General features: G+C 37.8%; 1 protein-coding gene across 2 annotated transcripts in view; it reads right to left on the bottom strand.

The window, feature by feature from the left end:
* Window positions 1-24,721, bottom strand: part of GRAMD1C (GRAM domain containing 1C) — a 107,909-nt gene that overhangs the window by 4,589 nt on the left and 78,599 nt on the right. For both annotated transcript variants that reach the window (XM_066347398.1, XM_066347397.1), the window contains 8 exons: window positions 24,149-24,286; window positions 20,289-20,407; window positions 10,868-11,010; window positions 9,985-10,088; window positions 8,469-8,645; window positions 6,952-7,009; window positions 3,521-3,631; window positions 3,195-3,300 (listed from right to left, as the gene is read on the bottom strand). In XM_066347398.1, the coding sequence (XP_066203495.1) occupies window positions 3,195-3,300; window positions 3,521-3,631; window positions 6,952-7,009; window positions 8,469-8,645; window positions 9,985-10,088; window positions 10,868-11,010; window positions 20,289-20,407; window positions 24,149-24,286 (956 nt within the window). The remainder of the gene's footprint in view (window positions 1-3,194; window positions 3,301-3,520; window positions 3,632-6,951; window positions 7,010-8,468; window positions 8,646-9,984; window positions 10,089-10,867; window positions 11,011-20,288; window positions 20,408-24,148; window positions 24,287-24,721) is intronic.

Here is a 24,721-nt window from a genome sequence, read left to right as displayed (position 1 = left end):
TTTTAGGACCTGCGGAAGTGGAAGGAAGGTCTTTCCTTCAACTATATAACACAATACTTCCCAGAACTAAAGGGCATGAGTTTCCACGGTAGAGGATTAGGAATGATAACATCCAGAATTCTCAATACTAACAATGGCTAAAAGACAATGGAGCAATGCCATAAACGTTCTGAAGAAACATTATTTCCAAGTTAGAATTCTATCCCCAGCCAAACTATTAATCAAAGGGAAGAACAGAATGAAAAATTTTCAGACAGACAAAATCTAAAAAATATTTACATCCATACTCTTTCTTAGGAGGCTACTAAATGATATACTTTATTCAAAATAGGAAGTAAACCAAGAAAGCAGAAAACATGGGATATAGGAAAGAGAGGAGATGGGCAACAGGAATCCCTTGGGTGACAGCTGTGCACCCACACAGAGGCCACTGCACCTGACTGGAGCCAATCAGAAGCTTCATTTATAGATGCCTGAGGTGAATGAAGATTGTAAGAAATTTATACAACAGAGAGGGGATGGGATAATATTGATAAACTAATAATAGACCACAATGAAATTTAGGAATAAGAAAAAGCAGAGAAAAGGAAAAATAGTGGTTTATTCTAATAGTTCAGAATAGCAAACTTGAGCCCTGGCCAGTTGGCTTAGTGGTAGAGTGTCACCTGGCATGTGGAAGTCCTGGGTTCAATTCCTGGTTAGGGCACACACGAGAAATAACCATATGCTTCTCCACCCCTTCTTTCTCTCTTTCTCTCTTTCTTCCCCTCCTGCAGCCATGGCTCAACTGGTTCGAGCAAAGTTGGCCCGGGACACTGAGGATGGCTCCATGGCCCCAGATGGGCAGAGCATCCCCTGGTAGGGTATTTGCCGGGTGGATCCCAGTTGAGACACATACTGGAGTCTGTCTCTCTGCCTACCTTCCTCTCACTTAAAAAAAAAAAAAAAAAAAGCGCCCTGGCCTGTTGGCTCAGCGATAGAGCGTCGGCCTGGCGTGCGGGGTACCCGGGTTCGATTCCCGGCCAGGGCACACAGGAGAAGTGCCCATTTGCTTCTCCACCCCCCTCCCTTCCTCTCTGTCTCTCTCTTCCCCTCCCGCAGCCAAGGCTCCATTGGAGCAAGGATGGCCCGGGCACTGGGGATGGCTCCTTGGCCTCTGCCCCAGGCGCTGGAGTGGCTCTGGTCGCGGCAGAGCGACGCCCCGGAGGGGCAGAGCATCGCCCCCTGGTGGGCAGAGCATCGCCCCTGGTGGGCGTGCCGGGTGGATCCCGGTCGGGCGCATGCGGGAGTCTGTCTGTCTGTCTCTCCCCGTTTCCAGCTTCAGAAAAATACAAAAAAAAAAAAAAAGAAAAAAAGCAAACACTAAATATTGATCTAACCAAAATTATAACTTCTTTTGGGACAATGGGGGAATTAGAAATGGGGACAAGATGAGGTAAAAGGAAAGAGAACAAAATCCCTGTTTTCTTTTTGACTTCTCTAAAGGATAATGTCTAAAACTGAAAAATCAAGATGTATCAATACATGCTAGTTTATAACTGTGGAGGTAAACACCAACAGAATAAACTAAAAATTTAAAGATTATTGTCTTTACAGAAGAATGGAGAAGAGAGTGCTGGGCTCGCAGTGTTCTCAACCAACCTTGTAGAACAAGTTAACTCTGAACTGTAAACAAGTCATTTTGGAGAAAATAAAAACTTAAAAAAAATAAATGGGTTAATAAGGATAAAGTAGTGACAAGCAGGGTAGGCAACTCTGAAAGAGCTCAACTTGGAAAGGGAGTAGAGATGATGAGAAGGATTTGGATGGTGGAGGTTTATTAATGCAGGAAATAACAGAGCAGGGTCATGTGTGGATGGTACAGGTCCAACTGAGTGAGAGAGACTGAAAATGGGAAGGCTGGAAAGGAGACGCATGGGGTCTCCTGCTAACACGTGCTGGGCCTGGCCTCCCATCGGCTGAGAAATGTGTCTCATAGGAGTGGACAATGGGTGCAGCAATAGGAGGGTCTGTAGATGGTTATAGAAGGAGAGGGAAAGTCTTTTTTCCTTGACGCATAGTTATGAGTTGAGAGTCGGATATATGGGGGGAGGAAATGAGGAGAAAAGTGAGAATATGACAGACTCCTTGCTGAGAGTGGGAGGAGAAAGTTACTAAGGAATGTAGCTACTGTACATCTGAAGAGTGCCTAGGTGAAGTTGTAATCTTCAGTGCCCCACATGATATCCTAAGAAATGCTCATTTGAAGAGTGCCTAGGTGAAATTGTAACCTTCAGTGCCTGGTGTAATATCCTAAGAAATGCTCAATAGTTGAATCTTCTAAAAAACAAAACTATGTATAGAAGAAGAGGATGAAAGGAAATAAAATATCAATGGTGATTATGTCTAAACTATAGGTTTTCTTCTAGTCTTTATTTTTCAATTTTGAAAAGTAAGCATATATATTATAATGGAAATATTAATCTTTATTTCTCAAAGGGAATCCTAAGTTTTGGTTAATGAAACTAAGAGGCACATATTGATGATACCATATTCAAGAAATAATATATATATAGCAAAACACTGAAATAACCTTAAATGTTCATTTTTCAGTGGAGAACAAGTACAAATAATTAGGGAATGTTTATATGGTCAAATTCTATGCAGCTGTTAAAGGAAGAGTGTTATACACTGGATGGAAGTATCTCCAAGATACATGGTTAATAGATAAAAACAAAATAATGAACCAGGTATACAGTATCTACCACTTCTATAAGGAGAGTCTCCTCTGATATGTGCTGGGTCTCCCATAGGCTGAGGAGAGTGTCTAATAGGAGTGGAGAAAACAGGGGTATATTAAGCATAAAATTTCATATAGAAAGATCAATTAAAAGAATGAGGTACATATATATATAATATATATAATATATATTATATAATGTTATATATATATAATATATGATCCTGTGGAAACATCTTCAAAATACATTACTAATTGACAAAGATATGCAATGGTGTGTGCAGTATCTCCCATTTTGTAAAAAAATGTGACTATATACGCAAGTGACTATATATACAATATGAATGATAGAGAAACTGGCAAGGGTAGTAAGGGAGTGCCTCTAGGAGGGGGCTTCTTCAAATAATGGTATATGAAATATTCTCTTAGCCAGAGGAGCAACTGAGTCAGACTGATGAGTACCAGAGTGGCCTACCTCTTCAAGCATCACGATGGAGTCTCGGAGCACTCCTTTTAAACGATGGGCCTGATCTTTATGCTTTTGACTGTTTTCTGGTCTTGATACCATATCAGAGGCTAAACTGAAAGAAAAATACCATCTTAAAAATCAGCTGCTAATCTTTTATTTCCAGAAATCACCGGTGTCCCATAAATTTACCAACACAACAAAAAAATTAAGAACCAAAAAAAAGTATGACTCCAGAATAGTTAGCAAATCAAAATTTCTAAAATGGGAATGAAGTTTTTTATAACTAAGGAATTACTGAAATAATAACAGGTTGGAAGGAAAGAGAGACTTACTTTAAAGATTTCTCTTCTTGGAGGTGGAGACGGTAAAAGGACTGAGCGGCATACTCTATCCTGGACAGCTTCAGAAACAGTGTCACATTCAACAAGACTAGTAACAGCAAACTAGGCAAAGCAGATCGGACCTGGTTAACCCATCGTATCCAGGCCTGAAGCACTGCCGGCGCAGAGTACACACACAGAACCTCCAAAAATAGGTATTATTGACCCTGGTCAGGTGGCTCAATGGATAAAGCGTTAACCCGGTGGCAGTTCCTGGAAAGACCCATCCAGGTTGACCAGAGGTGGCAGGTTCGATGCTCAGTCAGGACACGTAAGAGAAGCAACCAATGAGTGCACAACTAAATGGAAAAACTAAGTGAAACAATGAGCTGGTGCGTCTTTCTCTCTCTTCTGCTCTTTCTATTTGCATCCCCTTTCCTCTCTCTCTCTCAAATCAATGGAAAAACAAATTTTTAATGTATATTATCTATATCAATTTCCAATTATTGTTAGTATTAAATAAATTATCCCTATTATATAAAATAATTACTTTTAATTATTAAATGAACATTGAGGAAAAAGAAGGTAACTAAAGTGACAAGAAAGTCCTCAAATAAAGCAGGTTAGGACAGTCCCTGACATCTCTCCTTTCTGCTAGGAATCCCAGCCGATGTTGCTGTATGACCCTCACCTTAGAAATCTACCAGTTAAGCTTTCAACATCTATTTTTGGGTGCTTTTGGCTTAAGCAGTTATAAACCCATAATGCTGTGCTTCAAACAGAAAATGAAGATCAATATGAACTAATCTTAGGTAGATCACGATGTACCTGTTATTCCCAGTGGAAGCCAAAGGAAATTTTAAAAAATTATTATTCAGCAAAAACTGCTTCTAGTTCAACTTGGACAAAGAAAGTTTATATCAAATCCCAAATATGCATTAATGGTTTAATATATAAAATGTTACATGCTAAATGACCCTACTCTCCTGGTCTCACAGCAGCCTTTCAAGTATGGATATATTTCTTATGACACATAGATGCAAATATATAGGTGGTATCATATCTCATTTTTTCTGTTAAAATATTGACTTGCCCTTAAATATACAGTGTTTCCCTTCATCCATCTAGAAGAGGATTTTTTTTTGTAATAAAAACTAATGTAGTAGCAAGAAAACCGAATCTATGAAATCATGGCACTGAAATGGTACATAAATGGACATTTCAACATTTGAGTATAAACTTTGTGCAAAGTAATACGAGAGACTAATGATAATATTTACTATTAAAAATTGCTATAGCAAACCAACTTAACCAGAGTATGAAAACCTTTTTATAAAACTCAAAGGCAAAACAATGATTTTCTATGTTCTGAAATTTGTAATTAGAAAAAATAGCTGAGATAAGAACTTCATTCCAAAAAACCTTTTGGAGTATATCACCCAGTCAGAACCAATGCAATGGAATCTAATGGACAACCTCAAGACTGACATATAGCCACGTAGAATAGATAACAGTAGTCTAAACATGACTGGCTAAATGGATTCCTATAGTATACTCTGAGACTAGTTACCCCAGCATTTCTCTGCATGTGATCCTCAGATCACTTTCATCAGAATAACCTGCACAGTGTGTTTCAAAATTCTGATTCTTGATCCCTACTCAATACCTACTGACTCAATCTCTGGAGTCTCCATTTTAAGCAAGTGATTCTTATGCTCAATAAAGAGTAAGGGGCCCTGGCCGGTTGGCTCAGTGGTAGAGCGTCGGCCCTGCGTGCAGGAGTCCTGGGTTCGATTCCTGACCAGAGCACACAGGAGAGGCGCCCATTTGCTTCTCCACCCCTCCCCCTCTCCTTCCTCTCTGTCTCTCTCTTCCCCTCCCGCAGCGAGGCTCCATTGGAGCAAAGATGGCCCGGGCACTGGGGATGGCTCTGTGGCCTCTGCCTCAGGTGCTAGAATGGCTCTGGATGCAACAGAGCGACGCCCCAGAGGGGCAAAGCATCGCCCCCTGGTGGGCATGCCGGGTGGATCCCGGTCGGGCGCATGCGGGAATCTGTCTGACTGCCTCCCCGTTTCCAGCTTCGGAAAAATGAAAAATAAAAATAAAAATAAAGGGTAAGGACCACTGTTCTAATCGAAAAGAATAACATAGCCTGACCTGTGGTGGCACAGTGGATAAATCATTGACCTGGAACATTAAGGTCACCGGTTCAAAACCTGGGGTTTCCCAGTCGAGGCACATATGAGAAGCAAGTATGAGTTGATGCCTCCCACTCCTCCCCCCTCCCTAATTCCTCTATCTCTCCTCTCTCTAAAATCAATAACTAAAAAAATAAAATAGCCTTATTGGGATTTCATGGCATGCATATATAAATACTCTCTTTAAATTTATGGACATCCCATAAAAACCTGTGATAAGAGAAATAAATCAAATTTGTTTAAAAAATGAAAACATTTTGTCCTGGCCAGAGAGCTCAGCTGGTTAGCGTGTTGTAGCAATACACCAAGGTTGTGAGTTCGATGCCTAGTCAGAGCACATATAAGAATCAATCAATAAATACATAAATAAGTACAACAAGAAGTCTGTTTTTCTTCCCTTTCTCTCTCTACCTCTCTCTCTACAAATCAATAAAAATAGCCTGACCTGTGGTGGTGCAGTGGATAAAGTGTTGATCTGGAGTGCTGAAGTCACTGGTTCAAAACCCTGGGCTAGTGCAGTCAAAGCACATACGAGAAGCAACTCTGAGTTGATGCTTCCCACCTTTCTCTCCCTTCCACCTTTCTCTCTCTCTCTCTCTCTCTCTCTCTCTCTCTCTCTCCTCTCTCTAAAACCCATAAATAAAGTGATTTTAAAAAGCAATAAAATAAAAAAAATAAAACATTGAATGTGTACCTGGTATTCCCTCAAAAAAATGTTTTTTGAGAGAGACAGACAGACAGACAGACAGACAAAGCAGGAATGAGGGAGAGGATGAGAAGCATCAACTCACAGTTGCTTTCACTTTAGTGGTACACTGAGCTTCTCATAGGTACCTTGACCAGGGCTGTACCAGTGTCCCCTTGCTCAAGCCAGCTTTCTTGGACTTTTCATGCCAGTGACCTCTGAGCTCAAGCTGATGAGCTGGAGATCATGTGGACAATGACCCCACTCAAGCCAGTGACCCCACTCTGATGAGCCCTTGCTCAGAGCCAGCGACCTTGGGGTTTTGAACCAGCGACCTCAGCATTCTGGGTCAACGCTTTATCCACTACACCACCACCAGTCAGGCTCCTTTAAATTTAATAATTCTTCTGAAAATCACACATCAAAAACTATCAGACTGAAGAATATAATATTGTTTCTGTGCTCCCAATTTGGTCAAGTTCTACACAATAATATACAAAAGCATTCAAATCTTTTCATAAACTGTTAAAAGTAAAAAAGCAAACTAAACAAATACTTACAAAATGCTCATCACCACAATGAGGACAGTGTTATAGCTTTCCGTTTCTTTTTTCTTTCCTACAAAATAAAAAGGCTGCATTAGAATTGGGATTGGGATTATAATCAGTAAAATTTTAATTTCATTTGAAAAGAACTAAGAAAGAAATTGTTTAGGTTATTTATAAAGACAAAGTGATTTAGAGTGAATTCCCTGCACCTTTTTTTAGTTTCAGATATCTTGAGTAATATAAAACAAATCTACAAAAAGAAAGCTTACAGCAGTTCTTTAAATTTGGCCTATATTACAAATTAATTTACTCTAAAATTAAATATGTAATTGAATACATCATATTTAATCTCTAATTGTTTTCTCTCTGCAAACAACATCTGAGCTAAATTTATGTATAATGCCTCCCTCCTTAAAGAAAATTTTTAAGTCATTTTAACCTGTTCTCTATTGCCCATACTTTTAAACTCCAAATTTAGAGCCATTAAGCTTAAACATATTCATACTAAGAAGTAAGGCTTAGAAGAGTATTTTAGCCTGACTAGGTGGTAGCACAGTGGATAGAGCATTGGCCTGGGACACTGAGGACACAAGTTTCGAACCCCAAGGTTGCCAGCTTAAGCACAGGCTCACCAGCTTGAGCATGGGGTCACTGGCTTGACTACAGGATCATAGATGTGACCCCATGGTCGCTGGCTTGAAGCCAAGGTCACTGGTTTGAGCAAGGGGTCACTGGCTCAGCTAGAACTCCCCAGTCAAGGCACATATGAGAAAGCAATCAATGAACAACTAAGGTGCTGCAACTATGAGTTGATGCTTCTTATTTCTCTCCCTTCCTGTCTGTCCCTGTCTGTCTGTCATATGAGTCTGTCTGTCATATGAGAAAGCAATCAATGAACAGCTAAGGTGCTGCAACTATGAGTTGATGCTTCTTATTTCTCTCCCTTCCTGTCTATCCCTGTCTGTCTGTCTCTTTCGCAAAAAAAAAGAAGATAATTTTATAATGTAGAAGGGTGTGAAAGTATTATAGCTTTATAGTTCTGAGGCTGAGGGGGTAACAGTAGAGACAAGATGTCTTCATAATTAAGAGCAAGAATAATAAAAGCCAAATTCCATCTTTGCAATTTTGCTGGGCTGGCCCTGACAGTACATAAGGATTAACAACATATAATCATTGTAGTACATTCAAAGGTAGATATCAGATGTCTGGACATATTGAGCAGGAAATTAATGAGCCAAGTATCCAGCAGCCAGGGACAATGGTGGGGACTGGTGACCTGGGGACTTGGTCTAACAGGGCAGCTACTATTAAGCTCCAACTGACTGTTGCTATGAAAGGTCCAGGGCTGTCAGATCTGAGTTTTTATACAAAAAGGTCCAATTTTTAAAATTATATTCAATAAAATATGTAGCCCAATAAAACATTTCTATTGACCATACACCAGCCATTTTGCAACTGCCAAACAGACATATTCTCCTTCATATAAGTAAACTAAAATCTTTTACCTCTATTTACCAGATAACAGCTACCTGTAATATCCCCTCTGGTATCTAAACCATCTCCAGATGAACGCTGAGAAGAAAGTTTAGGAACTGGTTCTGCTGTTCGGTTGAAAGTTCCTCGCCTTCTCCTTCGTAGGCCAATAAGTTTTCCAGGGTCTTCAATGGACTGATTTAACATAGATTCTTCCATTAATAAATCTGATTCTAAGAAGGAAAAAAAAATCTTTAGATAGTGGAGAAACCTTCTCAACTATAAGATACAGAGGATTTGGTGATGGGTTTGTGTTGTTTGCTTTTTTAAGCCTTAGAAACTTTCATTAACAATTACTTGGGTTCTTATGACCTACATTCAAACCTTAGGCTTAATGAAAAGTTTTGGAGAGTACAGTGATCCCATAATAAAGCTTCATTATTCTAGGAAGAATGAATTGTATTAATAAATGATGGGATCATCAGAGCAAGTCTGCCACGTGCTATATTAAATATTAATGTAACGATTTCAGTTATAGAAACAACAGGCGACCCACTTATATTGGATCATTAGAAAGATTTCCAAGATAGATTATGGCACTTGATGGTCAATTTCAAAGGAAGAAGAAGCATATAATAGTTCTAATTTGCAATAAGTGTTTTCAAAAAGGAAGCATCAATAAAGAAAATCTGCCAGCAGCCTAAAAACTTCATTTTTGTCAATTATTTCAATCTTTTCCTTCACCAAATTTTTTTATTAGAAGTTCATTATCCAGTGGTCAAACTAATTTTTGAGTTTCATTTTCTTATCTCCTGATTAGAAGTTTAATAATGAAATAATCAAAGAGAGAAAAGCAAAGAAATAAAATAATCAACAAACTAGAGGATGATAGAGAAATGATCTGATTTGACTGACCACTACAGTTTCTTTAACTAATATTAATTATGCTCATGTAAGTATATATTTTTTCCTCATGTATATTTTAAAAAATATCCAAACATAACTACTATAACCATTCCCCCAGTCTAGCACCCACCTCCACAAAATTCACACAGGTATATGATACCATTACTTAGTGGACCTAAATAAACCCAGGTAAAGAACCTGTGGGCCTGAGAGCTCTCCAGGTATTAGCAAGCACAGGTGCATCATTATGATCCAGTTATATAGGCCCTAACTGCAGTCAGCTCCCTTGGCTTCCTCAGAGTCAGGAAGTGTGACATCTAACTGTGATCTTGGACAAATCACTTTACCTCTTTCTCTGTGGTGCAATATTTCTTGTTCAGTAAAATCGGGGGGGAAAATAATAGTACCTACCTCACTGGGCTGTAATGAGTTTATGTTTATAAAGCACCAAGAATAATGTCTGGATTATAGTAAGAATTATACAAGTGCTTGTTAGACTGATGAAAATTAAGTTTGAAATTCCAAGTGGGGTAGTTAAAATCACTTCAGTGAGAGTTAGTCCAATGTTATCTACTAGTTTCTGCTATGAATCCAGATGAATAATTATTCCATTTTGTTAATAAATTCTATCATTACAAAAACAGATAAATCAAGAAATTTACAAACCAAGCTGTTTGAAATAGTCTTCCAATGAACTCCAGGAATTCTTCTCAATTAAAGATTTGATAATGGCCCATGGTTGTTTTCTGTATTTCAAATCAGTGGAAACTCTAACAGGATAAGGATAATATTTATTTAAAGGACACAATTTAGTTATAGTAATAGTACAATTAAATATTAGATTGTATACGGTGGGGAGGCAAAAGGATTCAAAGTAATTTAGATTATAAAAGAAAATTTGTTCACTGATAATGACTTCTTTCAAATTTTATTATGTGCTACTAACAATATCATCAAATTTTCCTTCTCAATACTTGGCATTTTATATCTTTCCTTTCTCTAGATGTGAATTTTCTTTACTTAAATATAGATGGAAAAGCTCAAAATAAATTCTAAATTTTCTAAATGCCTTGTATTAAAAACTCTCCAGTGGTCATAAATTAGTTGAAAATAACTAATTAGCTGAGACGAGGCCAAGCATATGATGGCCCATCACTAACTTTAATGCACCAACATTTATTTCCCATTGCAACAGAGTCATTTACTGCTCACAAAGAACTCCCAGCGCCCCCCCCCCCCACCATTAAACAGGGTTCAGTGACTAGTTCTGGCCCATTGGACTGTGTGCACAATTCTACAGCTCTCTGTTACAGTAGCAACTGAAACGACACATTCTGGATTGCATTGCTCCAGGATGTCAAAGGATTCATTGGCTTGGGCCTTGAGGAAGGAGCCCCATCCCTCTGCCGACCAACAGTGGATGTGTAATTTGAACAAAAAAATAAAGCTTTGTTGTAAAAAGCTACCACTAAAATTTCAGGATTATTACTACTTTATCAGAGCATAATCGTGTCTATCCTGACTAAAACACTCATCTATAGTAGCTCACCTTAGCCGGCATTTCTGTTTTGAACATGGGATGATATAGTATCTGTTCAGGGTATAGAAGTAGTCATGGTAGGGCACATTATGTGTCAGCACTTCTGAATCTATCATATAAAATTGTGATTCTCGACTTTCTTTATACAGTGTCTGCCAAAATAAGATAAAAGTTTTTTGCATGTACATGTTCAATATAACAAATTCATTGCCAATTCAGAACATATATATTAGAATTCCTTCTCACAAATTACAAAAGACATGGGAAGCCTATGTACCAATCCAGAAGAGCCTCCATGCTCGCTATGCTATCTCTGAATTGGGAAGAAGGAACCTGCAGAAATGGTATTTGCTGCTTCTCTGTCATTTCATAGTATAATTATTTGTCTTTCTTTTAGGCATGAGGAAGAGAAAGGAACCATATAATCTCTTGTGTGTATTATTAGTTTATGAAGAATTTTAAATGTTCCTGTTAGAAAACAATTTAAAAATCACTTGAACGAATTAAGGACACTGCCCCAAATTCATCAAAGTTTAATAAAACCACCCTTCACCCAAAATGTGAAAGTAGATTTTGGGGGGGGAGTGTCAGGTGGTGTGAGAAATACTCCTGATCTCTCCCCTTAAAATTTGAACAACTATAATGCAGCAAAGTAACCCCAGCTGGGCCTGCAGGCATGCCTGAAAGATCCACGCACCAAATGGATGAAAGGTGGGATGGGTTGAAAGGGGGACAGAAGATAAAACGCATTTGCAGTGGGCTCTGGAGAGGAGAGGAGAGGAGGGGAGGGGAGGGGAGGGGAGGGGAGGGGAGGGGAGGGGAGGGGAGGGGAGGGGAGGGGAGGGGAGGGGAGAGGAGGTTGAAAGGGGGACAGATGATAAAACGCATTTGCAGTGGTCTCTGGAGAGGGGGGAAGGGAGGGGAGGGGAGGGGAGGGGAGGAGAGGAGAGGAGAGGAGAGGAGAGGAGAGGAGAGGAGAGGAGAGGAGAGGAGAGGAGAGGAGAGGAGAGGAGAGGAGAGGAGAGGAGAGGAGAGAGGAGAGAAGAGACAAACCTGGAGTGAGTGGGGTTTTTTTCCTCCGCTGGACTATGGGGAAGAGGGAAGCTCAGGCTGTGTGGGTTTTATCTGATGAGCATGAAGATGGAAAGTTGGAGTGACTGGGTCTCCTTCTGCTGGGAGGAGCAGTGAGACAGAGAGGCAGAGGGGGGGATAAACCAAAATGGCCATAACACAGGGTCACAGCCAGTATCCCATGGTTTGCCTACAGCCTGCACTTGGAAGAGACAGAGAAAACTAAACTGCAGCCCCCCAGCCTCCCAGATCCTGCCTGCCTCAACTCATGGTACTGAGAATGGCAGAGACAAACCCCACAGCTAGATCTCCAGAGCTACTCTCTTCCCTGAAGAACAGAGGGGCTCTGAGTGTGGTCCCCTGGTCTACTGAGATGTGGGGAGGAGCTAAGATCACCATTTCTAGAGCTGGAAAGCCAGAAAGCCAAAGCTGAAAGTCATAGCCGAAAAGCCCTCACAACATGCGCCACCCACCAAATCAATTGCAGCCCTGCCTACATCACTGCCACAGCAACATCTCAGTGGAGGACAGCCCAGAAATTTTACAGAGCTAAGACTTGTAATACACTGTTGCCTACTGGAAGAAAACAGTAACCTCTCAAAACCAAAATTTATTTTTCCCTTTCTCCTTTTTTACCCTTATTACTTTTTTCTTTTTTGTATTTCATTTTCTTAATTTTTATATTTTATTCTTTTTTCTGAGTATTTTGTTTGTTTTTATTTTTTTGTTTTTTTAATCTTTGTTTTTCATGGATTTTCTTTTTTGTTTGTCATTATCTTTTAAATTTTTATTTTTTATTGTATTTTTGTAACTTATTTTTCACCATTTTAGTTTTTTTTGTTAGAGTTCTCTCAAATGCTATCAAGGAGAAGAAATCAAATATCATAGTTAACAAGACAGAGGTATAATTCAGAAAGAAAATAAAAAATCTACAGAAAATAATTTCAATCACATGGAAACCTTGGAGTTAAATTATAGAGAATTCAAAATTGAAGTTCTGAAAATACTCAATGAGATGTGAGAAAACACCAGTAGGAAACTTAATGAGTTCACCAAGAAGATCAAAACTTTTAAAAACAGATGAAGAACTTAATACATGGTTTGAAAACTGAGGTAGCAAGTTTAACTAATAGAACAAGCCAGATAAAGGAAAGAATAAGTGACATCGAAGACAAACAACTAGAAATGCTACAAAGAGAAGAGGAGAAAAACTTACGAATTTTAAAAAAAAGAGAGAGTTCTACAAGAATTGTCTGACTCCATCAAAAAAAGCAATATAAGAATAATAGATATATCAGAAGAAGAAGAAGAGAGAGGAGGGAATGGATAGCCTATTCAAACAATTAATGAGAATTTCCCAAATTTATGGAGAGCCTCGAATCCAAGAAGCAAACAGAATGTTGAGTTACCTCAACCCAAACAGACCTACTCCAAGGCACATCATAATAAAATTGTCAAAAATCAATGAGAAGGAAATAATCCTCAGGGCAGCTAGGGAAAAGAACATAACATAAAGGAAAGCCGATTAGGTATCATCAGACTTCTCAGTGGAAACTCTACAAGCCAGAAGAGAGTGGACCCAAACATTCAAAGTACTGAAAGAGAAAAATTACCAGCCAAGAATACTATATCCATCAAAATAATCCTTCAAATATGAAGGAGAAATAAAAACTTTTGCAGACATACAGAAGCTGAGGAAATTTTTCACCAGAAAACCCCACTGCAGGAAAAACTCAAGGAGGTTGTCTGACCAGACACAAAGAAAAAAAATCAAAACTACAAGTAAAGGCTCCAACAAGGTCACAATAAAAACAAGGATAATATGTGACAACAATAATATAAAGGAAACAGAATAAAGACCTGCAGTAGCATAGGAGATCATAGGACAAAGGACTCTTATATATATATGAACATTTTTCTCTTAATAACCTAATGGTAACCACCCATGGAAAAGCCACTACTGAAATACACAGCTTAAAAAAAAAGAAGAAACGGGAAAGAAGTATGGAATAGTATCAAACAAAAACAACTGACAGAAACACAAAAGAGAAGAACCACACAAGATACAAAGCTACCGGAAAACAAAATATAAAATGGCTAAAGGAAACCCTCAAGAGTTAATAATTACCCTAAATGTAAATGGACTGAACTCACCAATAAAAGGGCACAGAGTAGCAGATTGAATCAAAAAGCAAAACCCAACTGTATGTTGCCTTCTAGAGACACATCGAAGCAGCAGGGAAAAAAGTAGACTCAAAGTGAAAGACTGCAAAACGATTCTCCAAGCAAATAATATCCAAAGAAAAGCAGGTGTAGCCATACTCAAATCTGACAACAGTGGCAACAAGACAACAAAGGTAACCAGAGACAAAGATGGACATTTCATAATGATAAAGGGAACATTGTAACAAGAAGACAGAACACTTCTTTTTTTTTTTTTTTTTTTGTATTTTTCTGAAGCTGGAAACGGGGAGAGATAGTCAGACAGACTCCCGCATGCGCCCAACAGGGATCCACCCAGCACGCCCACCAGGGGTGACACTCTGCCCACCAGGGGGCGATGCTCTGCCCCTCCGGGGGGTCACTCTGCCATGACCAGAGCCACTCTAGCGCCTGGGGCAGAGGCCAAGGAGCCATCCCCAGCGCCCGGGCCATCTTTGCTCCAATGGAGCCTTGGCTGCGAGAGGGGAAGAGAGAGACAGAGAGGAAGGAGGGGGGGTGGAGAAGCAAATGGGCGCTTTTCCTATGTGCCCTGGCCAGGAATCGAACCCAGGTCCCCCGCACGCCAGGCCAACGCTCTACCGCTGAGCCAACCGGCCAGGGCCAGAACACTTCTTAATATACATGCACCAAACCAGAAGCAGCATCACAACATATAAGACATCTACTAACAGTTCTAAAAATAGAAGCAGACAAAAACACAATCATACTTGGAGATCTCAATATGCTATTAATGTCTTTAGACAGTTCATCCAAACAGAAAATCAATAAAGAAGTATCAGCCTTAAATGACACACTGGACCAAATGGACATAATAGAATTTACAGGACATTTCATCCCAAAAGATCAGATTATACATTTTCTCTAGTGTGCATGGTACATTTCCAAAGACAAACCATATGTTGGGCCACAAAACATCAACAAATTCAAGAAGATTGGAATTATACCAAGTATATTTTCTGACCATAAGGCTTTGAAATTATAATTCAACTGCAAAAAGGAAGTAAAGAAGCCATAGAAATGTGGAAATTAAACAACATACTGCTAAAAAAGGACTGGTCAAAGAAGAAATAAAAGCAGAGATCAAAAGATAGATATAGACAAATGAAAATAACAACATGACATATCAAAATTTCTAGGATGCAACAATAGCAGTAATAAGAGGGCAGTTTATATCATTACAGGCTTATATCAAGAAATGAGATCCCAAGTACACAACTTAACATTGCATCTTAATAAACTAGGAAAAAAAGAAGAAAGTCAACCCAAAATCAGCAGAAGAAAGGAAATAGTAAAAATTAGAGCAGAACTAAATGAAATAGAGAACAAAAAAAATAGAAAAATTAATAAAACAAAGAGCTGGTTTTTTAAAAATATCAATAAAATTAACAAACCCCTGGCTAGACTCACTAAGGAAAAAATAGAAAGGACTCACATAAAGAAAATCCAAAATGAAAGAGGAGAAAGGACCACAAACATCATAGATATACAAAGGATCACAGTGGAATACTATAAAAGATTTATATGCCATCAAATTCAACAACCTAGGGGAAATGGATAAATTCCTAGAACTATGTAGTCTTCCTAGACTGAGTCACAAAGGAGTGGAAAACCTAAATAGACCCATAAGCAGGGAGGAAATAGTAACAACTATCAAAAACCTCGCCAAAAATAAAAGTCCAGGACTAGATTCTACCAAACTTTCAAAGGAGGTTTGGTATTTATCCTTCTTAAAGTCTTTCAAAAAATAGAAGAAGCAGCAATACTCCCTAACATATTTTATGAGACCAACATAACTCTCATACCAAAACATGGCAAGGACAACACAAAAAAACAGAAACTGCAGACCAATATCTCTAATGAATATAGATGCAAAAATCCTAAACAAAATACTAGCAAATTGAATACAGCACATTTAAAAAATAATACATCACAATCAGGTGGGATTCATTCCAGGAGCACAAGGATGGTTCAACATATGTAAATCGATCAACAAAATACACCACATCAACAAAATAAAGGACAAAAATCATATGATCCTATCAATAGATGCAGAAAAGGCATTTGAGAAGATACAACATCCCTTTATGTTTTAAAACACTCAATAAAATCGGAATAGAAGGAAAGTACCTCAACATAATAAAGGCGATATATGACAGAGCATCAACTAATATCATACTAAATGATGAAATAAATGAAAACTTTTCCTCTAAAATCAGGAATGAGACAAGCCTGCCTACTCTCTCCTCTTATTCAAAATAGTTCTGGAAGTTTTAGCCAGAGCAATCAGACAAGAGAAAGAAATAAAAGGCATTGATATCAGAAAAGAAGTAAAGATGTCACTTTTTGCAGATGACATGATCCTATATACAGAAAACCCCAAAGACTCCACCAAAAATCAATTAGAAACAATAAACTAATATAATAAAGTCGTAGGATACAAAACCAATATACAAAAGTCTATTGCTTTCCTATATGCCAATGATGAAACTTCAGGAAATGAACTCAAAAACACAATTCTTCTATAACTGCAACAACAACAACAAAAAATACCTAGGAATAAATTTAACAAAGAATGTGAAGGACCTACATATTAAAAACTACAAAGCATTATTAAAAGAAATTGAAAAAGGCACAATGAAATGGAAAAACATTCCATGTACATGGATTGAAAGAATCAACATAGTTAAAATGGCCATATTACCCAAAGAAATATATAAATTTAATGTAATCCCATCAAAATCCCAATGTCATTTTTAAATAAATAGAACAAAAATATCACCAGGTTTGTATAGAACCATAAATAACCTCGAATAGCCAAAGCAATCCTGAGGATAAAGAATAAATATGGAGGTATCACACTACCTGACTTCTAATTATACTACAGAGCACAATAATCAAAGCAACATGGTATTGGCAGAAAACAAGGCATACAGACCATAGAACAGCGAGAGCCCAGAAATAAAACCACATATATATATGGTTTTATAATAATAATAAATCATCTTAAAGGAGCCAAAAACACACGATAAAGAAAATAAATCCTCTTCAATAAATGGTGCTGGGAAAATTGGAAAGCCACATGTAAAAGAATAAAACTTGACTACAGTTTGTCCCCCTGCACAAAAATTAATTCAAAATGGATCAAAGACCTAAATATAAGATCTGAAGAAAACACAGGTACTTAGCCATAGAGAACAATTTATGAATTTGACCCCAAAGGCAAGGGAAGTAACACAACAATAAATGAATGGGATTATATCAAACTAAAAGGCTTCTACACAGCAAAAGAAACTGATAACAGAACATAAGCAGTCAACTAAATGAGATATGATATTTGCAAACAACAGTTCCAATACAGGGTTAATATCTAAAATACCTAAAGAATTCACAAAGTTTAGCAACTAACAAGCAAACAATCCAGTTAAAAAATGGGGAAAGGACTTGAACAGACACTTCTCCCAAGAAGACATACAAATGGCCAACAGATATATGAAAAGATGCTCATCTTCACTAGCCATTCGAGAAATGCAAATCAAAACTACAATGAGATACCACCTCACACCTGTCAGGTTGGCTATTATCAACAAGACAGGTAATAACAAGTGTTGAAGAGGCTGTGGACAAAGAGGAACCCTCATTCACTGCTGGTGGGAAAGTAAAGTAGTACAACCATCACAGAAGAAAGTATGGTGGTTCCTCAAAAAATTAAGACTAGAACTACCATATGACCCACAATCCTCTACCGGGTATCTACCCAAAAAACTCAAAAACATTGGTACGTAAAGACACATGCACCTACATGTTCACTGCAGTATTATTCACAGTGGCCAAGACATGGAAACAACCCAAGTATCCCTCAATGGAGGATTGGATAAAGAAGATGTGGTACATATATACAATGGAATACTACTCAGCCATAAGAAATGATGACATAGTGACATTTACAACAACATGGATGGACCTTGAGAACATTATACTGAGTGAAACAAGTAAATCAGAAAAAGCTAAGAACTGTATGATTTCACACATAGGTGGGATATAAAACTGAGACTCATGGACATAGATAAAAGCGAAGTGCTGGTTACCAGGCAGAGCAGAACGTGGGGGAGGTAGGTGGTGAGAGGAAAGTTGTAAAGAGGGGCAAAAATACAGTGATGGAAAATGATTTGACTTTGGGTGAAGAGTGCATAACATAATCAACAGTCAAATGCTATAGAAACCTTTACCTCAAACCTATGTACCCTTTTTTTTTTTTTTTTTTTCATTTTTCTGAAGCTGGAAACAGGGAGAGACAGTCAGACAGACTCCCGCATGCATCCGACCGGGATCCACCCGGCACGCCCACCATGGGGCAAAGCTCTGCCCACTAGGGGGCGATGCTCTGTCCATCCTGGGCGTCGCCATGTTGCGACCAGAGTCACTCTAGCGCCTGAGGCAGAGGCCACAGAACCATCCCCAGAGCCCGGGCCATCTTTGCTCCAATGGAGCCTTGGCTGCGGGAGGGGAAGAGAGAGACAGAGAGGAAAGCGCGGCGGAGGGGTGGAGAAGCAAATGGGCGCTTCTCCTGTGTGCCCTGGCCGGGAATCGAACCCGGGTCCTCCGCACGCTAGGCCGACGCTCTACCGCTGAGCCAACCGGCCAGGGCAAACCTATGTACTCTTATTGATTAATGTCACCCTGTTAATTTTAATTTTCTAAATAAAATGTTTTAAAAAATAAATAAATATAATGTGCAACTGAAAATAAAAAGGTGAAGGAAGCAGGCATCCAAACAGAACACTCCTTTCCCTAAACAGTATTTAAAGTGATTGCTGGCCATTTCTTTCTCATTGTAACCATATGTTTTATACCTATCCTCTAAGGTTATTAAAAAATTTCTAATACTAAAGTATCAAACATTTCTTAATTATTTGAAATATTTTTTGAAAAACGTTTTAAAATCCTTTTTCTAACACCGACGGACAAAACTACAATAGCATAATTAGTTCAGATGTTAACAGATATTTTCAAACTATTTGCACAACAGATACCCTATACTTCAACACAAACTGGCCACACACAAACTCCACTATAAAACAGTGCCATGCTGGCACAGAGCTGAGCATTAACTATCTTATCATCTCTTCCCCATATGTCACGGCAGCCATCCAGTTATTTGACTTGAACCCTTAACATGATTCTGCAATCAAATTCTATGTGTTCTGGCCCTGGCCGGTTGGCTCAGTGGTAGAGCGTTGGCCTGGCGTGTAGAAGTCCTGGGTTCGATTCCTGGCCAGGGCACACAGGAGAAGCGCCCATCTGCTTCTCCATCCCTCCCCCTCTCCTTCCTCTTTGTCTCTCTCTTCCCCTCCCGCAGCCAAGGCTCCATTGGAGCAAAGATGGCCCGGGCGCTGGGGATGGCTCCTTAGCCTCTGCCCCAGGCGCTAGAGTGACTCTGGTCGCAACAGAGCGACGCCCCGGAGGGGCAGAGCGTCGCCCCCTGGTGGGCATGCTGGGTGGATCCCAGTCGGGCGCATGCGGGAGTCTGTCTGTCTCTCCCCGTTTCCAGCTTCAGAAAAATACAGAAAAAAAAAAAATTCTATGTGTTCTTTCTAAAAACCATTTATTATTTTTAAAAAAGATTCAAACATACACAAGAGTAGAAATGAAGTATAATGAACCTCATAAGCTCATCACCTAGCTTCAACAACTTGAACTCCTGCCTAGTCCTATTTCTTCTGTATCCCTACTGCATTCCCTCCTCACCCCCTGCAATCTTCTGCCTGGCTAGACTACTTTTAAGGGCTTAACCCAGCCATCCATAGAATTTCATCAATAAGCATGTAACTATATCTCTTTATAAATTCTTCAGTATGTCTCTTTAAAAGATAAATATTCTTTAAAATATAACTATAATACCATTACACAAAAAAAAATCATTTCTTCAATCTCATGAAAACTTATTTTTTTACAGTTGGATTGTTTGAATTAGGATTGGCTGACACATCTCTTAACTCTCTTTTAACCTGTAACAGTTTCTCCGCCCTTTCTGTTCATGCCACTTATTTGTTGAAATTGCTTTGTATTGGTGACTGGGACAGGTACCTTTTCTCTTCCCACGCGCAGGATTCTTGCAAAATACAGACAGTAGACATACCTGCTTCTCAGTGGCAGTGGTGCATTTCCCAGTAAGTGGGTTATTAAGAATTATAGTGTAGGTCATGTTTCTCAGTTCATTACCTCCAGGTTCCACGTTCCAAGAGGTAGATTCTACATCTAATCACAGCAAACAAAATTAATTAGTTCTAGAAATCTGAAGGGTATGACTTGAAATAGAATCAAAGAGGTAGTTTTTGAATTATTTACATTTTTATTTTGACCAGTCCAAAAGTGAAATTAAATGTTAGACACTCTTTCTATATATGACCGATACCTCATCTCTGATCTATTTACTTCTAAATTGTTGTCTATTAATACACTTTTCACTTTTCTTTAGAAGATAAAATTAAAAGTTGGTTCATCTGTAGGATTCTTTTTAAAGTCCCAGTACCTATGAAGTAATGGCGCTAGCCTTATCAAACTAAACAGAACAACACTTCAGCATTCCCATCATTGAGGACAAAACCTAGAAAGACATTTGTCATTACGCAACAACGTGGCCTTGATCCCAACTTGCAGAGAAATCATGTCAATGAGAAATAATGTAATGTTAATGGCTTATCTGCTGAAATCTTTAGTTAAGGAGGGGATAATCGAATATAAATAACTATATAACCTATACAGCACAGCTATTGAATAATTTCCTTGTATTTATGGCAAGACCTTTGTCAAAGTTCTCTCTTATTTGCTTAGCAACAACACACTTTGAACAGAAATATAAATATATCTTTAGAACCTAGCACTATACAGCAAAGGTCATTTTACAAGCCAAAGACTAAGAAAGTATAGATAACAGTATCATGAACTCTATTCAAAGATCTACATCTAATGCTGTTAGCACAAATGGAATTGGGCTAGTATGTCTGGCTGCTATTTACCAACATCCTAAAATATAGGAGCCTTGATCTAACGCGCTACCAATCATCAAGGGAATGAAGCCAAGCATTATGACCTATGCAATTTTACTTAATTTCTTTCATACAGCTAGGTCTAGGGTTTTAATGAGGGATTCTGAAGCTGTCTTTTGAGTATCTGGGAAAATCTTACAACTAAATTAAAAAAGCAACATCACAAACATGAAATGTATTATCCAAATTTGCTATAAAATTCTGTTACATGAAAGACATAAAATTTTAAAATACTTTTCAAAGATTACTTTGGTCATACATCAGCCTGTTTCAGAAAAATTATACAAATAATTCATTGTGAATCAGCAATAGAATTTAAAGATATTGTATTCTGCTGTTAAAACTGTAAACTATTCATCAAAGCAACAGTCAACAAGGATAAAAGACAAGTGTTTTCCACTTGTATTTTTACCAATGTTACATTTGTATTTTCACCAATGTTACCATCAAGTCTACTAAATATCATGTAATCAACAATACATTGGAATAATCAAGTTCCCCAATACCTCAGCATGGTATAAAACTCAACACGCTATAAAACTTGGGATAAAATTTTAAGAAAAAAATGGCAGCAGCATAGAAAAACAACAACAAAAGAAAAAGAGACCCTGGGAGCCATTTTTAGTTAAAGTAATAAAAATCAGGAATTTCGGCAAGAGTACTTTAAGAATCTTGTGATCTAATTAAGTTTTAAATTGGTGAATCTTCAAACTCATTAGAATGGCTATTATCACCAAAAGAAAAAAAATGAAAATAACAAGTTGGTGAAGATATGGAGAAATTGGAACCTTTACGCATTGCTGGTGGGAATGTAAAATGATGTTGCCATTATGGGAAACAGTATGGCGGTTTCTCAAAAAATTACACAGAATTACCTTATGATTCAGCAGTTCCACTGTTAGGTATATACCCAAAGGAATAGAAATCAGCGACTCATATTGGTACATCAGTATTCACAGCAGCATTATTGAAAATAACCAAAAAGTGGAAACAACTCAAAACTCCATCAATATATGAATGGATAAACAAAATGTGGTATATATATATATAATGGAATATTACTCAGCCTTCAGGAAGAATGAAATTCTGACACACGGTAAAACATGGATAAACCTTGAAGACATTATGGTAAGTGAAATAAGCCAGTCACAAAGGGAAAAATGTAGTATGATTCCACTTATAGGAGGTACTTAGAGTAGTCCAATTAAAAGAGAGAGTCTACGGCCATACCACCCTGAACACGCCCAATCTCATCTGAAAGAGAAAATAGAGAGGTAGTCATCAGGAGCCGGAAGGGAGGGGAAATGGGTGGTTATTGTTTAATAGGTACAGAGTTTCAGTTCGGAAAGATGAAAAAGTTCTGGAGATGGGTGGTGCTGAGGACTGCACAGCAATGTGAATGAACTTCATACCATGGAACTGTATACTTTAAAATGGTTAAAATGCTATGTCTTATGTTATATACATTTTACCACAGTTTTTAAAATGGGTAAATCTAGGTGATGGGTATATGAGTTTTATTATACTATTCATGTAACTTTTTTTTGAAGATTTACATATTTTCAAAGTTAAAAAGTTGAATAAAAAGACATAACTGAGCTTTGCAATACAGAAGTAGTTACACAACTGTAAACGGACTTAAATGAATACATATTGAAAAGCTCTCTAATTAAAAAAAATAATTAGATCCAGTTGTAACCATTTTAGTGCTGAATTAAGATTAAATCTACAAATAATTGACTGTGAAAAATTTTTTATTAACTTCATAATGTTTTTTAAAAGAAGCCTTTGAAACCCATTATCAAGAAGGGTTACAATGTAACAAGTTCAAAAGATAGCATAAAGGTATAGAATCATAAACACATCACCTCTTCTAGAGAAAAGCTTCTGAGTAATTCTAGGTCTAAAGAGCAATATGGCTATAACTGTTTAGATTTATAATTAGCCAGAAGCTTTTACTTCCCAAAGTCATTTATAACATCAGGTAGCACGTTTATTCATTCATATGTAAACCAGATGTGATATCAAACACTAAATGTAGTTGTGATTCAAAAACCAATTTTCATTTAGGAATACCATGCTAGTTCCTCATAGACCTTTTCCACCATAAAAATGGCAGTGCCATATCAACAGTCACTGTCTTAGAAAATTAAGAGAAGTGATGTATTCAATTCTTCTGAAATATCAAGTTCTCAGGTAGACATAAATAGCAAGAAAATATAAAATATATTCAGAACAGATATAGTAAGTTACATATAAGCTACTGAGTGAAAAGGAAGATTTAGATCCTTCAGATATTCCACTTTTTCAAAACTGAAAGAACAGGAAAAAAATGATTTTTTAAAACTATAAAATTCTTAATATAATCTCAAGATTCAATTAATAGCTATCAGAAATTGCTTTGCTACTCTACTATGCATAATAATAATTTTTTGTACTAAAACTGGTGGATATTTGGGCTTTTTTTTAGTATTGGGGTATTATAAATAATGCTGGTATGAATAATAGTACATGTCATTCAGAGTACATATGTACCCATTTCTGAAAGGTATATGCCTAGCAGTAGAATTGCTGAGTCAGAAAAATGCATATGAATGGTTTTAATGGATTCTGCCAAATCATATTGCAAAGTGACTGACTGTACCAACATACACTCTACTAGCATCCAGCTGTTCCACAATGCCCCCCAAGAGAACTACTACATTAATAAATACAGTTTTAGTTTTCAAAGGGTCTGAACTTAATTGTAGGTAGGATCTGACTAATTGGACAACCCTATTGTTTACATGTAACTTTAACCAAAACACATACACACTAGTTTATATATCACCAAAACCAAATCAGAACCTAATTTCCCCCCAACAACATAAATCAATTTATATAAGTTCAACCCTCTAAAGATAATAAAATCCTCCCAAATTTATCATTAGATAAGAATACAAGAACCAACCTATTATATTTCTAGAACTGGTAAATTTCTGCATAAAGCGTGAACTGGTGAAGAGCAATTCAAACATTTTGTCAGCACTGATGTGATAAACACGGTTGACGTAAAGTCTTCCATGAAGGTCTTTCTCAGAAATATTTTCTGGGGGGAAGAAAACAAACAAACAAAAACAACCAAAAGGAAAGGTAATTTTAAGGTTTTGTTTTGTTTTTGATACAAAATAGTTTGTAAATATAATTACAGTGATCAGCACACTCAGAACACTATTAAAATGCTAAATTGGTGTTATGTGCTAGATATCCTAGCACCTTACACACATGCACTCATCCTGTGAGGTAAGCGGTGTCACCATTTCCATTGCATAGATGAGCAGACTGAGGCACTGGGAGACTCGCCAGAGCTCCGTGGCTCGTAAATGACTGAACTGGAATTTGAATTCACTTCAGCTCCAAAGCACACAAACTTAACCTCTATTTTATACTTTCAGGAATTTAACTTAGAAGGATCAAAAAGGAAAGAAAAGGAAAGACAGCTAGGAATAAAAAGGAAAGGAAATAGGGTAAAGCAATCCAATAT

Source organism: Saccopteryx leptura, chromosome 8 (assembly GCF_036850995.1).
Source record: "Saccopteryx leptura isolate mSacLep1 chromosome 8, mSacLep1_pri_phased_curated, whole genome shotgun sequence".
NCBI classification, from domain to species: Eukaryota; Metazoa; Chordata; class Mammalia; order Chiroptera; family Emballonuridae; genus Saccopteryx; species Saccopteryx leptura.
The sequence above is the reverse complement of the archived record's forward strand: the minus strand, read 5'-3'. Positions and strand labels throughout refer to the sequence as shown.